At 42.7% G+C, this 16,499-nt stretch overlaps 1 protein-coding gene across 1 annotated transcript; it reads right to left on the bottom strand.

The window, feature by feature from the left end:
- Positions 1–344: 344 nt before the first annotated feature.
- On the bottom strand, positions 345–1,388 carry LRRC30 (leucine rich repeat containing 30). The gene is given in 1 exon segment (XM_010006865.1): positions 345–1,388. A coding segment is annotated over 1 exon segment (1,044 nt).
- Positions 1,389–16,499: the final 15,111 nt, after the last annotated feature.

Raw genomic sequence — 16,499 nt, 5'->3', positions numbered from 1 at the left:
ATAGCTGGCAAAGACAGATTTCTGCAGTTCTAGCAGCCTGCCTTGATTTGTTTCTGTCAAATGAAGAGCAAACATTTTATCACAGCTTTGAGTTTTGTTTTGTTTTCCTGAAAAAAATCCAAACACACTAACACTGAAGGCTGCAGAAGTGGATATTTTTAGAAAGCTTACTCTTCACACACTTAATCAAGACCATCATACTTTACTTGCTTTCCTCCAACCATTACTAAAGCCATTCACAGTCTTCGAAATCTGAGCATTATGAAGTGGAAATGCCTGTGCAGGGAAGCGCTCCGGCACGGCCGAGTCTTGATGACAGGCTAAATCCTAAGCTCAGCGGAAACTCAGCTGTTCTCCTTTCTCTCCCTGAGGTAGTTGAAGAGGACACTCAGCCCCCCCTCCACAACCTCGGGCAGGGGCCGGGACAAGGGATTGTGAGCAATGTGGAGGCCTTTGTCCATCGGGTTCCAGGCGATGCGCGGCAGCCGGCGCAGCAGGTAGAGGTCATCCGGGAGAGTCTGTATGGCATTGTAATCAACGTTCAGTAACTCCAGAGTGGTGATGAAGCAGAGGGACCGTGGCAGGGTGCGTATCTTGTTATTCTCTACGATAAAGATTTGCAAACTGACCAGATACTGGACACTCTCTGCGATGCTTTCAAGCCTGTTGGATCCTAGGTGCAAGAAGTCCAAGCTCCTCAGTGCAAAAACACAGAGGGGAATTTGCACAAAACGGTTGTTACTGAGGTTCAGTTTCCTCAGATTTGTCAGGTCGGTGAAGCTCAGGGGCAATTGTGAGATGCAGTTGTGTGAGAGGCTCAAAACTTCCAGCTTCCTGCACAAGCTGAGCTCCGCTGGCACCTCTGTCAGGCAATTCGTATTGACAAACAAGACCTTCAGGTTTCTCAGCAGCCCAATCTCTTTAGGCAGACACTTGAGGCAGTTGCCACCCAAGTTCAACACTACCAGCCTGTCCAGCTTCGCCAGCGAAGGAGGAATCACCACCAGCTGGTTGCGTGAAAGGTTCAGTTTCTGTACCTCACGCAGTCCCCACAAGAAGTCAGGCGTGCTGGTCATCCCTTTCATTATGAGGCTCAAACTGACATAATGCAATCCCCGTTTCAGCAGTGATTTGGGCTCTTTCCCTGAGAGAAGAGCATCTTCCCATGCTGGCTACTTTGAACTTTTCCTCAGAAAAACCATACTTCTTCTTCTCTTGTTCTTTGAGTGGCCAGTTCCCATAACACCCCGGATCCCTCCTGAGAGACAAAGCGAGGTTTTCTTCTCTTGCAAGTGCTACACCAACATGCAAATGCCAATAGAAGATGACAGCTTGCAGGAGGCAGGAAAGTCAAAACAAGGACACAAGGAGGAGCCTGTGAAGTGCATCTTAGTCCACTGGTGCACTTTCCATAGCTACTGAGGGAAAGTTTCACTTTTGGGGGCTTATGTTGGTCTTGGTGCACAGTCTGTAATGAAATACTTGCTCCTGACTTGTGAGCAAACCCATTTAATTCAAACTGAATGTCACAAGGCAGCTGTTACTGTCATTTGGCCCAGGCTTTATTGGACAGACATGTATCTTCACTTCAAAAAGGTCACAAGGATGCTGTATATAACTTCACCATGTCAGCTTTCTTGGCTATCTGGTAAATACCATGACTGCAGGACAATTAACAAGAGTGACTTAAAAAAACAAACAAGCAAGCTATACAAGAAAACAAGCAAGCAAACAACCCATCATTTCAATTCAGATTTAAATAATATTTTCACAATCATTTTTATTTTGATGTTCCTGATTTCACTGAAATAATTACCAACCCACTAGAAAACTTTGCATGCTGCAAAAGTACTGGTGAAGGCTTCTCATGTGAATTCTGGTTTTCTGTTTAGTATGAAAAGAAAAAAAGAAAGGAGAGGTAAGGAAAGGAGAGGAAAGGAAAGGAGAAAAGAGTAATACTTGTAGAAAGTATTATTTGTTTATCCCCCTTGCAGTGAGGACAGGCTTCTTTCTTTTCAGAAAGGGTACCACCCTCACTAAGCAGTGACATTTTCCAGCAGTATCTGTGCCCACTTGGATGATTGCTTGCTACCCACATAGCCAAGTATGAACAGCCACATTGCACAGGTCTGCCCAAATTACTCTGTCCTAAATATCCTGTGCTACTTTCACATGTATCCGTGAGATTTTTGGGGGATTGGTTCATTTCTGCTGCAGAAAATGCAGCCACCTAATGTCCCATTCCCCATGAGCTTTCCTGTCTTTCTAGGCTGTTCTAGGGTACAAGGGGAGTAGCAGTCAAATAGCTTGAACTATAAATGACATTTAATTCCAGTATAGAAGGACTGATGGGAGAGGAAGGAAGCAGTGAGGTATAATAATACCGAACAGCTGAAGCTACCTCTGCCGATGAAAGGAAATCGTATTCCTACAGGAATATGCAGTGAGTTTACAGCAAAAGGGACCCTAAAAAGGATATACAAAAAATTCAGGCACCATTTAAACTAGGTGAAAATGGCAGCAAATAGTACAAGACTTTCAGAGGTTTCCCTCTCCAGTGGATCTGTGGCAATGAAGATGATTTGTTACTGCCTGAGAGATCTGGTGATGAATTTGCTCTCCTCACCATTAATTTCAGAGACGCTCACCCTAAGAGCCTGCACCAGCTCAAATGCTAAAGTACTATGCATGAAGGTGCAGTCAGGAGTCAGGTCACTCTATCAACCTCTTTGGGATCAGTCTCTGCAGTCCCTTCTTATTGCCAATCACCACTCAGTTTCTTTTCTGTTTTATTTCCCTGATAGAGATGCACCTGCTTGGGAGGAGATGCGAGTGAGGGGGCATCCCTGTGGCTGTGTCTGGTGAGCAGGGTCCTAAAACAGGAGGGGAGTCAGGACAACCACGAAATGTGTGAGATGGTGGTGAGTCAAACAAGCCACACAATTAAGGCATGTACCTTCAAAGGGCCAAGGGGCATAAGAATAACAGGGTTGCATGGCATAAAAACAGCTGGTCCTGAGTCTGAAATATTACATTCTCTGAAGTGTCTGGACAGGCCTGAAGAGGGCTGAGGCCGGTTGTAGCTGTTTGGTTAGAGTGAGTTGGCAGCCTGATTGAGAGTCAGTTACAGGTCCCTCCCTCCAAGCACTATCTGCCAGTATTTGTCAGTTTACAAACAAACAGTATATTAAATCCCATCACAGCCATAAGCTCTGACTCAGTGTTCTTGTTAATCATCATTCAAACGTGCTGCCCAGTGTGGTAGAGATAACCCTACTGCCATAGGCAGAGAAGCTGCTCAGTGGGGAGAGCAAACCCAACAGCAGGCCAATCTCGGCCCAGATTTGGCTTTGCACAACAGGGCGACCTACAGCTAAAGTGTGTCACTTCAGCCCAAGCAGGTGGAGCAGCAAAGACAAGAGCGTCTCCTGAGACCTGACTCAGGGCTGTCTGCTCAGCGGCTGTTAAAATTGCACTAATTATCAGACAGCCTAAATGGATTTGTAAAAGGCATTCCCTTCTGCAGTCACAAACACAAAGGGAATTAAAAAGACTTTTCAAAAGCATATACAAAGTTAGACATTTTCCTGCTTTTAATTGTACTGGCAGGAGGAGACTGCTGCAGCCCTGCAGGGCAGCCGGCGTCCCTCCCCGCAGCTGGACCAGCGTGCCTACCCATGCCCCCACTGGTGCTTCACACCTCCTCCTTCAGGAGGTCACTTTTAGTAACAAACAAAAACAAACCCCAAAGGAAGCAGTCTCCCTGTAGTCACACTGTGCCCCATGGCTGGCCAGATATTTTTGGATGAGGATGTTGTCTCCAGCTCCAAAGCACATTAGAGTTCACTGCCCAAGGACTTGGCAGGGCCCAGTCCAGCCTCTCATCACAGAAATCCCCATTTCCTAACAACATGAGTCAGCCAAAGCACTCTGTACCCTTCCCTGGTTTTGCATCGTGCTGCCAATTTGAAGCTAAGCCTCTGACATAGCCCAGTACAGTCTGTGTTGGGCTGTTGGAAAGCTTCACCCAGAGCTCTCTCTCAAACAGAAATGTTTGCTCTGCCTCAGCCCAGCAGCATCTCCTGCTGTTGCATTGCCCTATCTCCACTGCCTGACAGGCAGCAGCAGTGCAGGAGATTTAAAAAAGAAATTCCACATCTGCAGCTTCCATTGTCCAGTTCCCTTCCTGCCTCTGAGAGAAACGTAACTGCTGCAAGGAAAAAAAAAAGTAACCATTTCCTTTTCTTTGTTCTCCAACAGAAAAACAGGCTATTGAGCACGCTTGCAGTTGTGGAGACGGGAAACTCTGAGATAAACAAATTAAATTTCTTTCTTGTAATTAGGATAATAAAACCACAGTGGCCTCATCTGGGCATCTCAGGAACTAAGCATCTGAAAAAGTAGTCCCTTATCTGTAGGTGTCCTGAGAAGGTTTTGCTCAAACACTTTTCAGTTCCCTTCTCTCTGGGTTGCCTCGTGCTCTACCTGGCCCTGCACTGTGCTGAGGACAGGCTGATTCCTTTGCGCTGCTCCTAAGTATCTGGGCAAGTGAAATACAGGCCTGTGTCAACATAGCCTAGCAGAAAGCAGAAATTAATTTAATGCATGCAAGTTTGGCAGGGAAAACAAAACCGCCCAACCCACATCTGTGACATTTCCATGATACCAGTGTAGCTGGTAATTGCTTCATGGATTAAACCAAAATGCTGATGCATGAGGGAAAAAAATGACCCAAAACTTGGTGAAGAACTCTGTAGTCTAACGAATATAATTAGAGAAGCTGCACTATTAGCAACGATAAAAAACTGGTAAGCTGACAAAAATGACAAGCTATATTTTCTGATGTTTTTTGACAATGCAAATTATTAGATTTATTTTTTTTTTTCCTTTTTTGGAATTGTCAGCCCTGAAAAAAGGCTGTAAAATGAGCTCACAAAGACCTGGAATTTTAAAGTCTGTTATCTAGGGGCTCTTTTATTTGCCTGCAGGTTTTGAGTCTCTAGAACACACTTGAGAAATATTTTCAAGCTTGTCTCTGCAGCCAGGTGGGGGACTGGACAACTGCATTGTTTTTAAATAAAAGTTGAAATCATCACATAATTACTTTTCCATAGGATGTGAGCTTTTAATGAAATATCCAGTAGCACCAGATCTCAATGAAATCATAGCTATCTTGACACACTGAATTTAAATTTGACACACTGAATTTAATTTTTTTCCCTGCAAAACCAAATTCTGTCATTGTCTTTTAAATTGGTGAACATACAATAGATACTTATAGTTTCATTAGAAAGAAAGGAAGGAAGATAGAAAGGAAGGAAGACAGAAAGGATAATTGATTTTGAAGCAAATTTCATGTTCTTTATGGAGTAAAAATCTGATATAGATCCTCTGGCTCAGCTTTATTAAAAAATGTATTAATATAATAAGGAATAGTTTCAGTCTTTAAGCATAGCCTTTTCTAAAATGCTGGGAAGTTCAACCCATACTCTTTTGGAAGGAATTTTCATTCATTATCTAGGTGTTGAAATAAACACCCAGTTGAATGAGAATGCAGAAACTACCCACCCCTTCCTCTGACAGGAAGAATGATTTTGGTGAAAAGGGTTAATTTTTTTCAATTTCAGCAGAAAACAGCACTCATGCTGGAGAAATATTCACTACAAATACAACTGCAGCTATTGAGCCTTGTGTGTGTTCCTTGTGCTGTTCCTTTCCTCTAAAGTAAATAAAGGGGTTTTAAAGTGTCAGTGCCATGCAGATTGTCAAAGATATCCTCTGGTCTTAGTGCTAAGGATGCAAATTTGGTAGTTTTTAAACTACTTTGTAGTGGCTTGTTGATCTTGCAGTTATTCTGAAATACTAAGTCAAATTTCAAAGGCAATTTGAGATTCAGGAGATGTGACATAAGACAGGAACAATTCTAAAAGAAATTTTAGATTTCCTGTTAATTTGTTTTTAATTATGGTGCTGTTAACAGCATTTAATGTCCGTGTGTCCCTGGAGCTTCCCTGGAATGTTTTATTAAGGTCCCGTGTGGAGCTGCTGGATCGCCTGACCCATGAAGAATTGGACCTGGAGGTGAATGACTGCCTACACAGGGGGTTTAACAAGATCTTTGGCAGGCAGTTTTTCCGCTGACTTCTTGACAGAAGACAAGCTCAAACTACCCATTGCAAGGAATAAAAAGAGAGAGATTTGCTGTTGTGTGTGTATGTAGACTAGAAATGGCAGGCTCAGTTCCTCTCAATACTCAGCATCCAGCAGCAACTGTCATGTTGCTTGGAAATACAGGAAGTTTTATTTGTTTTCTGTGAACCTGCAGTAGCATTTTGAAATTCCAGAATATGCATAAATGAGTGGTTGGTCAGTTGCTGCTTCTGCCACAATTTCCCTGTGCATGCACAAGCCAAATAGCTAGTCTGTCTGGTTATACTAGAGACAACTCCTGATCTGGCACTGCAGTATTGCCTGTGTCCTCTGGGGCACTGGTTCATCTCATGCCCATGATCATTTTTTCTGGCTACTGCAGAAATGACTCCTCTTAGGTGCTTGCCCACACCTCTGCAGGGAAAGGAGAGCTTAGCACATGGTCATGCCCTGGGACACAACACTGACCCACAGGAGCACACTGAGGGCCCTGTCCTGTTTATTTAGTTATCACAGCCTGCGTGTCTTAGCCTTCTCCTCCTCCTGTGGCCAGCATGGTGATAGATTTGACACTGTTTATAAATATATGTGAAATCATTGCATGGAGGATGCCATTGCAGTATAGAAAGCATTTGCAGTTCTATTATTCGTCATTACCTTTCATCACAAAGTCACATCTACATTCATAAACACCCATAAAACAGCTTGTTAGCAATATGGACATTTGCTAGATGCTACTTGTTATCTGTAGCTTTCTAAATCAAACTGAAAGAAAAAATTGGAACAAATTAATGAAACAGGACGAAGTTGCTTTCAGTATAACTGCTGCCACATCACTTCTGCCACAGGTACTTCTTGTCACTGAGTTATTGAAAGTTATTTTGTTACATCTTGAATGCATCATAAGAAAGAAAACAGCAATTCTTCAAAGCAGATGAAAGAAACTGAATTCTCCTTGGCTAAATCTAATCAGAGCTAAAAAGAAGTGTTTTGTGGCCTGTCTCACAGGAATAAGGTCTCTAAGTATCCACCACATGCCTACTTAGTTGACCTGTTATGCAAAGTGCATCCATGGTCTGTATTCCTTCCTTCCTTCCTTCCTTCCTGCCTTCCTGCCTGCCTTCCTGCCTGCCTTCCTGCCTGCCTTCCTGCCTGCCTTCCTGCCTGCCTTCCTGCCTGCCTTCCTGCCTGCCTTCCTGCCTGCCTTCCTGCCTGCCTTCCTGCCTGCCTTCCTGCCTGCCTTCCTGCCTGCCTTCCTGCCTGCCTTCCTGCCTGCCTTCCTGCCTGCCTTCCTGCCTGCCTTCCTGCCTGCCTTCCTGCCTGCCTTCCTGCCTGCCTTCCTGCCTGCCTTCCTGCCTGCCTTCCTGCCTGCCTTCCTGCCTGCCTTCCTGCCTGCCTTCCTGCCTGCCTTCCTGCCTGCCTTCCTGCCTGCCTTCCTGCCTGCCTTCCTGCCTGCCTTCCTGCCTGCCTTCCTGCCTGCCTTCCTGCCTGCCTTCCTGCCTGCCTTCCTGCCTGCCTTCCTGCCTGCCTTCCTGCCTGCCTTCCTGCCTGCCTTCCTGCCTGCCTTCCTGCCTGCCTTCCTGCCTGCCTTCCTGCCTGCCTTCCTGCCTGCCTTCCTGCCTGCCTTCCTGCCTGCCTTCCTGCCTGCCTTCCTGCCTGCCTTCCTGCCTGCCTTCCTGCCTGCCTTCCTGCCTGCCTTCCTGCCTGCCTTCCTGCCTGCCTTCCTGCCTGCCTTCCTGCCTGCCTTCCTGCCTGCCTTCCTGCCTGCCTTCCTGCCTGCCTTCCTGCCTGCCTTCCTGCCTGCCTTCCTGCCTGCCTTCCTGCCTGCCTTCCTGCCTGCCTTCCTGCCTGCCTTCCTGCCTGCCTTCCTGCCTGCCTTCCTGCCTGCCTTCCTGCCTGCCTTCCTGCCTGCCTTCCTGCCTGCCTTCCTGCCTGCCTTCCTGCCTGCCTTCCTGCCTGCCTTCCTGCCTGCCTTCCTGCCTGCCTTCCTGCCTGCCTTCCTGCCTGCCTTCCTGCCTGCCTTCCTGCCTGCCTTCCTGCCTGCCTTCCTGCCTGCCTTCCTGCCTGCCTTCCTGCCTGCCTTCCTGCCTTCCTTCCTTCCTGCCTGCCTGCCTTCCTGCCTTCCTGCCTGCCTTCTGGCCTGCCTTCCTTCTTGCTTTCCTGCTTGCCTTCCTGCCTTCCTACCTGCCTTCCTACCTGCCTGCCTACTCCTCCCCAACAATGCATCCTGGAATCTCAACACCTCTCCTTAAATTGTTGCTCAAATTAGCAGGGTTTTCTTAAACATTCGTGGGTGCAGACAGCCCAAAAATAAGCATGACTCTATGGTCTGCTGGCAGAACTCCCAGTCCCTCCTTCAAAGACTGTTTAAGTATTTTACATTTAATGGGTCACTGTTGTTACCTACTGCCCTGGTTTGAGCCAGGATGAAGACTATTTTGTTTTTTTCTTTAGTTAACTCTCTTTTAAGCACTAGGTTTTCCAGCTAGTGGACTGATAACACCTAAATGTTTATATTACTGCTGAGAGACCAAGGACACTTTGCTCTGCTTGTTGAATCTACTACTTTGGACCCTAAAGAAGCAGATCAGTTGCATCTACAACCCTCCTGTAGGGAGGAGCGGACTAGATAGGTGGCAAAATTGGTGAACCAAAGTATTCCATCCATATTTACATGGCTGTTGGTATAAACTCAGGGATCATGGAAATCAAGCCCTTTCTTCTCTCCTCATCTGTCCATGGATGGTGTCCAGGGAGAACTCTTTCTATACATCTCCTTTGATCCCTACGCCTGTGCATTCCTGTCCCTCACAACTCTCCCCTCAGCTCCTGTCTGCTCTGCCCCTCTTTCCAGCAGCTCCAGGACATTTCAGAACTGCTCACAGTTCAGGAGATTCCCTGGGAGTTGCTGGGGGTGGGGGAGGCAATAGAGGTTTTCCCCATTCCTGAACATACTTGTATATATTAGTAAATATTTTCTTCTATCATTAGTATTTAATTAAAGGTGTCTAGTTTAGTTTTCAATACAGACACCTCTCTCCTTTCTGTCTCTTTTCTCCACCTGGATGAGAGAGGGAGGGGATTGAGAGCATTTTTGTCATTGTTTTAATTGCTGATCCTGAGTCAAACTGTGACACCTACGTTTTTGGAAGCAGAAAATCTATGGTCTGTCCTGTAAACAAAAGGCAGAGATAAAACTGAGGGTCCTGAGCAGAAATAAGCATTTCCATGGTTTTTTAAGTGGAATATCTGTAGCTTAGTGACAGATAGGATTTAAGCTAGATGATCAATCCAGCATCATCTCAGTCTTACAGATTGTCCCTGCTCAATATGCCAATATGCTGATTTTTATGGACTTTTAAAAAAATCGGTAATTCTCTTCAGGCATTCCTAGTGCAAATGAATCTGCATCTTGGCTCCATGGGGTTCTGCATGCCGTGGTAAAGACCAGATGACTGAATGTTATGCATTGCAAAGTTCCTTGCTGCTGTGCCAATACCCCTCTTTTTAAATTATAATAATACAATTGTGTTTGAAAATACTGTTCTAGTCTTAGGAGACAAAGCCGGAGGGAAGTTGTAAAATTATTTTAGGAACAAAATCAACACCAAATTATCCCTTTTTTCATGTCTGGTTTTGTGTTTAAAATAAATGCATGTTTCTCCAATTGAAAGCACAAGCCCCTCCTATCTTAGCCCTCATGAAATCTGGCAAATCAGTACTGCAAATCAATGTGACCCAGTATGAAGGCGTTTAGGTATTACCACCCAGAATCCATTACAATAATAATTGCAAAAAAAGAACTTAGGAAATAATTAAATCAAAGCTGCCTTGGAGCCTTAATCCCAGGTCCATGGCTCTTACACAAATTTCACTAATATAAGAATAAACTGCATTTACCTTTATATGCCTGATAAACGATAAAACAGAATCTAATTAAAACTCCCTAAAACACATGCTAGTGTCTCAGTTTAGGATTTATCAGATACATTATCAGATGAAAGGGCAGACATCCCTCTAGACTTTTGAAGACTCAATGCTGACAATTAATAGCTTGACTTTTAAATTTCCGAGTTTTAACTTAAGGAAACATATTGGATGCTTGGATTAATTCAAAGGGCTTGAATGAACAAATAAAACTTCTCAAGCAATAAGAAAAGCAATGCATCTAGGTATTATTAGTATGACAGCAACATGTGAAGTCCTATAAAATAATATGGGTCATTGTATGGTCAAAGAAAGGCTGGTGAGATCAGAGTCAAGCTGCAGTTAAGGGGAGCTAAGGGCATTGAACAGAGCACAGCCTGGAGGCAGAAGATACAGCCCAGCAGGTAAAAAAAGGCACATAAAAAGAAACTTGAATTAAAAATTACCTTAAAAGTAATAGAATAGAGCAAATCAAAAGGAAAATTAAATCTTCAAGCTCAAGTACAGGCAAAAGAAATGAAAAAAAAAAAAAAATAAGGAGAAAGGCCCACCCATAATCATCATCTCTCTTTTTTTAAAGCCTCTAATGAGCAACTTCCCAACAGAGAGAATCAAACATGAATCTGTTCTGTACCTGAATATCAGAAGAAATTAATTGTGGTGCACAACTGCAGGGTTTCAGCACTTATTGGGTTGTGGGGAAGACAGAATATTGTAGCTAATGAATCTACCTGAGGTGGAACAATGGCACATTTGGCAGCTGTGGAGATACGCAGAAGGTGAGCACTGGTGCTCTGATGTGTGGCCAGGTTAGCTAACAAAAAGGCAAGCTTTTCTGAAAAGGTGGAAAATATTGTGTGGCTTGGAAAGAATGCAAATGGCAATACCAAAATATAAGAATGAAATTAAAGCAAGATGTTGGACTGGGGCAAGTAGGGTGAAAAGTTGGAGTACTTGATTTTTAATCTTATCTTTCTGGACTCAGAAGGGTGACAAGCAACATTTGCGGAGGATTTGAAACAACAGTGCCAGTCTGCACATTTGTCATGAGAATTTACTACTCGCAGAGCTCAGTAAACTGATGAAAGGCATTCTATTAAATGGCTGCCTGTGAGATCTGGAGACTAGACCTGGTGACCCGTATTGTCTGTTCCCATGCTGTGGTCTTAAATCTGCCCTCCTTTTCTGCTGCCTTCAACTTCATGACACGTGCAAAATTCAGGAGCCTCAGTTCACAGGCCACTGCATTCACATTACCTTTGGTGCTGATCTACACGTTTTCTGCCTCACTGCATTTCATTTTTAGTTTATTTGATTTGAACAAATGCGGGCAATCAGAGGAAAATGCAATTATGACAGAGTTGCAGGCAGTTGTTTCCCAGGGCTGGGTACAGAGAAAACCTAGGCTGGTGGGCTCAGAGGAACATGCTGGCAGATGTTAGCAAAGGGTTACAGTCTGTTTCCCTCTCTCATCCATGGAAATGGGTTCAAGTTTTCCAAGATTAATGAACTTTGTTAAGCCATTTCAAGAGTCCAAACTGAATGTACAAGGCGTTACAAATGTCTTAATTGACTCACTTTGGCAATCCAAAAATGAATATAGATGCACAATCTTCATGAGGTGTATTTAACCAGCAGCCTGGAAACTATCAGTGCTCTATGAGTTTAGACAGGTACCATTTCAGGAATACAGATTTTGGCAGCTTCACTTTAAAAGCCACTAGTGGAATGGAGCAGCAAGAAAAATATTTCTTAATTTGCTGTTTTTACGTATCCCTCAAATGATGGTGTTACAAGATTGGACTAATATTAGGTAATAAATGATGACAAAGGAATGTTGATATTCCCCCACTGATAAGGCAGAGAGAGTATTTGTCTGCAGCCACCTGATCTTGAACTTCTCTAACTGCACTTTTTCACTGTCTCACTCTGGAGCACACTAGGTGCAATACAAGTGAAAAAAAGCTAAGTACTCTTCCTTGGGTGAAAACTAATAAGGAAATACCAAACATTGTCTGCTACCTGACACAAATACTGATCTAAAAATATACTACCTTCCTCCTGAACCCTCATTTTACATCATAATTTAAGCATAAGTAGACCCTAGAAAGATTGAAGCAGAATGTCTACAGAATTTATGATTAATAAGCATGTCAAGTTTTATAACAGCATCCTTATGTGGACACAGCTAATGGCCTTAACATTGCTTCTAGAATCAAAATTGAACGGTTGAGCAGACTTAGCCTCAGGAAGGCCCACGGTGATAAGGGAACCATCATAAAAAATAGGTATATGCATTTTTCAACCTGTCAAGTGAAAAAATCACAGATGATGATAAGTCAAGGATATGCCCTCTCATACATGAGTTGTATGAATATTTGTGTTGAACAAGGCCACCTCCTAAACAAGAGGGAAAAGGTGAATGCAAGCAACAGAAAAGATGCATGATCATCCTGTAAATTACACTCAACCCAAGAGCAATAATTACTCTGAATCAGCATTTAAACAGGGAGGGAGTTGTTCCGTGCTGCTCAGAGCTGCTGTAAATTGCTAACCCTGTAAAAAGCACAGGAAGAAAGAACATGACACAAGGATGGTCATGGCAAAAGGGGGGCACAAATTTGGATAGAGCAAGATACAGATTGAAGAATTACGTAGATTTTTGGGGAAGATTTCCCCAGGCTCTAGGAACTGAGCCAGGCTGTAGCTGCTGAGGATTAGGAAACTAAACTGGAGGACAGCCTAAGGACCTGCCAATCTGATGCTAGTTTGGCTTTCTCCCTATTACCTGCTGCTATCTTGCTGCTTAAGATGGAACTGAAAGGACTCTGCAGCAACCAGGTCTCATATAGAAAGACCCAGATGCCCAATGTATTTTTTTCTGCTTCTAATTAGCCAAATTATGTATATAAGTATGGACATGGGTAAGATGGAAAGCACTGGACATGGCATGTTGTCTTTTAATATTGATAAAATATTGATCTACTCCTGGATCCATCTTCTGAGATGGACAATAGTTGAGCAGTTAGAGATGTTATATGTGTCAGCCCCATAAATCCCATAAACAAATCTTAGCTATTATTATAGTGCTTACATACTTTATTAGTTTTCAAATAAATTGTTTGAATAAAAGAACAATGCTGGAAAGTCAGAAGCAATAAATTAAAGGGAATCCTCCATAAGCAGCAGTATACAACCATAGCATGTCCTTGCAGAAGTGGTATCCAGATAACTTACTGAACTATCCAGGCAATCACTGAAAAGCATTGGAAGAGGGACTGCCATTTGAGTTGCCTATGTGCAGTATATAACATCTACTGCAAAAATTTTATCTACTTTTATAAGATATTCTGTTGGCATATAATACACGCAGCTTTACACCACTGATTTGTGAGGGTGTCAGCTGTGACAGACTTAACAGTTTTCTCTCTCTTTTCACAGCCAGACAAACTCCTATTTTGTATCCATGTTGAAGTCTCTTATCAGAAAAGCCTCACTGATTCCCTCCGTTTTTACCATGGGACAGAACCAGCAGCATCCAGCAGGACTACAAAGGCAGTTTCTTCCTAACTAGCTTATGAGGGATGGTTGTACTCTCTGATGCAAGTAGGTTTATATTTCTTCCACTACCATGTGCAGAGCTTGTAGGAAGTAATATTTTGTACTATTACAGCTTAAAAAAAAAAAACAAAAAAAAACAACAAAAAACCGAATTAGAATTAGGCAAGACACAGCAGTAGTAATCCCCAGAGTCCTCTTGATGTGCTCCACATTGAGTCCTTCTCAAGCCACCAATGACCATAATTTCCACTGCTGAGGCATAAGCTTTGGCAGCACCACATTTGCAATGTGGAGCTCAACTTCATGTTTCTCAATGAAGACTAAATTCTTAAGACATCTAGGCAATATGGGGGCTTCCAACACAAGTGCTGACAGATGAGCTTTGTTTCAAGCATGAAGAATAGATACAGTATAGTGATCTACTGAAAAAAAACATAAATAAGTTGTGTTGTGTTTTTTTAATTACATAGTGCTAAGTATTGCTATAACCTCTGGTTGCACCTCCTTGTAGGTGAGAACACCTGTGACTGTGGGAAGGTATTTTGTATCCTAGGGCACTAACCAGACAAAAATATTTTCTAAACAGTGGACCAAATTCACAATCAATGTCAGTCAATGTTGTTTATTTTGGAGTTGCACCTGGTAATTCTTACCTGGAGTGTGCCCCTCTGGCCTTGCACCTTAATTCACACATATCTCAAAGTCGAAAATGGGACACCTTTGTTACAGACACTCATGATCACATCATTGCATCCCTTCCATACTTCTCACACTAAAAAGAGCTCTGTCTAATGATTAATAGAAAACAGCTCATTTCCATTTATTTAAGCTCTCTGTTGACATTTTAGGGGGAAATAACTGTACAACATCCATTGAATTTGTTCAGTTGTTGTGGTAGTTAAGACAGAAATGTGTGAGTATCTACATCTTTACCAAACAGCGCACACACTGCTGAAGTTATTATAGTGTACATGATATCATTTATTAACTGAAAGCCCATTAGTTCCTGATAAAAGCTAAGTGAAAGAGTCACAGTATAAATATTTAAAGTACTAATTCAAAGACTTCTAAGGAACATGCAGATGACAATGGGATATAGGAACCAGGCTTTGTATAAGGCAAGATTTTTTTGTGACATTTCTCCTCTTTAAACCAGTGAACATCCTAGCAGAGCATAAAGGAGCCATTGAAATGCTTCATCACTTACTTAAGAATAGCCACTTAAATATACTGAAGGACATAAGGACAGTTAAGTAGTTGTGATTTTATTGATTACCTCAAATGATGATGTGATTAAAATACAGCGATGATGTGTGTTTTCAGGAAATATTCAAATTCTGCTGGCATTCAGATCAGAAAAAGTAAGACTTGAAGCCAGTTATAATACTGTGGCATGTTGTGAGAATATCCTTTTTTCAGAGAGATACTGAAACCAGTACCTTTAGCATCACTTAGTGGTTTAGGGCATTGCTCACCACTGACTCTGACTGTGTTCTTTGCTCTTCCAGAGGGACTAAAGCTGCCTGAGAAGAACAGCCTTTTCCTTGAAAAGCTAAAAATCCATAGCACATGTACTTTGCTGTTTGCAAAAGAGGGGTTAACATTTGGAAACACAGAAATAAAATGCTCAGCTCTCTGAATGTGAAAGGTGTCGAGCAGGTGTGCTTTGGCCAGAGAGGGGCATTCAGCTCTGCAAGCAGCATCTGGCCTGCCTTTAAATCATGTCCTGATTACAGCCACCTCTTCCTCCTCTGCCTCTGGAGGTGTAGAAGACAAAGCCTGAACAAACACAGAACAAGCCACACAGACATGCTCTGCCCGTGCATGGCACAGATGCAGTTGGGAGCCTGGTAGCTGGGAGCAGAGCTGTTGGGTACTTCTGACCTGGAGCATTTATTTGGGAGGCACTACTTCTGGTTCAGCTGGCAAATGCTGGTTTATGTGCCTTGTGTGAGGATCTCACTTTGGGTTTAAATCTCACCCATAAAGTAGAAATTTGGGACATTGGCTCTTCAAAGAACCAGGGAAATCATGAGAGCAGATATATAAATGCTTCAAACCCATTTCTTCTCAGTGCCTCAAACCTAATTCAAGAAGATCACTTTTAGAGATGAAAGGATAATTCAATCATCATTTAGTTTCTCTTCCTCTGAGACACCCAGCCAGGAATGATTTATTGAAAATTGTCATGATAGTTGTTATGTTTCAGACATTCTTGGAAAGGCTCTTTCACAACACTTAGCCAATTTGCATGGGCATGAAAATTAACTTTATTTTAATGACAGGTGTTTTAAAATATGTATGGGGGAGGGGAGGAAGGGGGGAAAGACATTTAAATTTAAACTGAACAGCTATTAGCTTCCCTAGAAAGTCTTTTTTAGTAACAATTGCCTATCAATTATTTGCTGCCAGCAAAAGATTTTATCTCAAGCAAAATTCTTCAGATTTTGTTGGCTTTGCTGCAGTGGTTACTGCAAAGTCTGGCACATGGTAGTTCCAAATTCTAGGCTCAGTTATTACCTTTTCTTTTCTGTGGTAAAGTTCAAACTGACTTTAATGAGATATTGGCTTCAGGAAGGGATGTGGACTTTATTATTTTGTCACTATTACAAAATATTACATAAAATACATAAAAGTAAAACCCATTGTGTTGGCAAAGCAATTAAATATATGAATTTGAAAGCATCTTAGGTGTCAAATGCTAATAAGCTAGATCAGTACATTGCCAGGAGGAATCCAAAGTCAGAACTTCTAAGGGAATAAAAGGCTTGATGAATGTTGTTTTTCTTCGTTTTTCAAAGAGATGAAGATAATGTGGCATTTCAATGAGGCAAAAGTTAGATACCATCTCCCTAAATGTA

Source organism: Chaetura pelagica, unplaced genomic scaffold, assembly GCF_000747805.2.
Source record: "Chaetura pelagica isolate M959 unplaced genomic scaffold, ChaPel_1.0 scaffold109, whole genome shotgun sequence".
NCBI lineage: Eukaryota > Metazoa > Chordata > Aves > Apodiformes > Apodidae > Chaetura > Chaetura pelagica.
This window is presented reverse-complemented; position numbering and strand designations above follow the sequence as displayed.